Here is a 1,314-nt window from a genome sequence, read left to right on the forward strand (position 1 = left end):
GCTTCTTGGAAAAGTTCTGGTAGCAAACAGAAAGACTTGTCCGTGGGAGAGCTATCCGGTGACATCCCTTCATGTTATCAGTCAGCTTATCTAAGTTCTTCCCGGGTTGCCCTTGATGCTTTCTTGGTTTGGGCTTATTTCATTTTCTTTCTTTCTTTCTTTTTTTCCAACAATAAAATAAATAGCTAAAAAGGTCTCTAAGTAATCGGAAAGTTAACATCCCAATTAACTTTCCCATCCCCACTTCCCTCCCCTAAACCTGGCCAGAAATGAAGAGTAAACATTCACATTACAACAGGTACTTATAATGTGGGCTTTGCCCATTCGTCCGCCTAGCAAGGCAGATTCAAGTTCATTGTTTACATATTACTGGGCGCTTTGTAAACAATACAAGGTTACTTTTAGTTTTGTTTTGCTGTGTGAGGACAAGCGTCGCCTTCTCAGCTTGGCAGCCTCTTTCCTAACTCCCAGCGCCTGGAGCCTCTGGAAGGAAACAAAACCCCAAACAACAACAACAAAATCTCCGCAGAAGCCCAGGAGGCAGGGCCGCAACCCCGGGAAGTTGTGGTCTGCCCAGCCCCTGCCGGATGGGCGGAGGCGAGTGGGGTAGGAAGATTAGTGGCTCCTTTTTGCTGCAGATTTCCAAGACGTAAAGAGATCCGGCCCTCCCCTGCGCGGTTGCAGCCCTCGCGGGGAGGGGGTGTGGGGGGGATCTGTTCCTGGAAACATCTGAGGCAGTTTCTCTAGTCTCGAAACTGCGCAGAGTTCGGGGCTTCGCCGATCTGGGCGGAGGGAAGACGCGCTTTTCTCGGCGAAGAGAGGGTGACAGGATTTCCCCCGCCAGTCAAATGGGAGGGGGTTTCGGGGCCTCAGGGAGGGGATGGCTCGGCTCAGGTGGCCCCGGCCTTCCCTGACGTGGGGACTAGGACAACTCCTACGCGCCTCCCGGCCCATCTGCAAGTTTGTGTTTTGTCTCCTGGATCCAAAACAAAGTTCTCTTGGGGCAAGACGGGTTGGCCGAAGGCGAAAGGGATAAGTTAGGGTGGCGGTTCCAGGTTGCGGCGGGCAGGGCTGGGAGCCAGGGAAGGCGAGTGAGGTGGTGGGGAGGAGAACTAGAGGGGGGTCGGCTCCTGCGGGTCAGTGCACAGCCACCGAGTGCAAGGCGGAGGCCGGGCTGGTGAGCGTTTCGCTGGGGGTGGCGGGGCTGCTTTGGCTGGTGGCTGTTTGTGAGGACGTTGGGCTGAGCGAGGGCGGCGAGTTCGAGAGCAAGGTGGGGATGGGCGCTGGCAGCGCAGGGAGCGCGGGCACGGCGGC

General features: G+C 55.9%; 1 protein-coding gene across 1 annotated transcript in view; it reads right to left on the reverse strand.

Moving 5' to 3' along the window:
* Window positions 1-1,071: 1,071 nt before the first annotated feature.
* The window catches only part of FOXB1 (forkhead box B1), a 5,958-nt gene continuing 5,715 nt past the window's right edge, over window positions 1,072-1,314 (reverse strand). The window contains exon 4 of the mRNA XM_012000282.1: window positions 1,072-1,314. This exon is cut by the window's right edge and continues 1 nt beyond it. Within this exon, the coding sequence (XP_011855672.1) occupies window positions 1,138-1,314 (177 nt within the window). The 3' untranslated portion in view covers window positions 1,072-1,137.

The sequence above is a fragment of the Mandrillus leucophaeus genome, unplaced genomic scaffold (genome assembly GCF_000951045.1).
Source record: "Mandrillus leucophaeus isolate KB7577 unplaced genomic scaffold, Mleu.le_1.0 Scaffold623, whole genome shotgun sequence".
Taxonomy (NCBI): Eukaryota; Metazoa; Chordata; class Mammalia; order Primates; family Cercopithecidae; genus Mandrillus; species Mandrillus leucophaeus.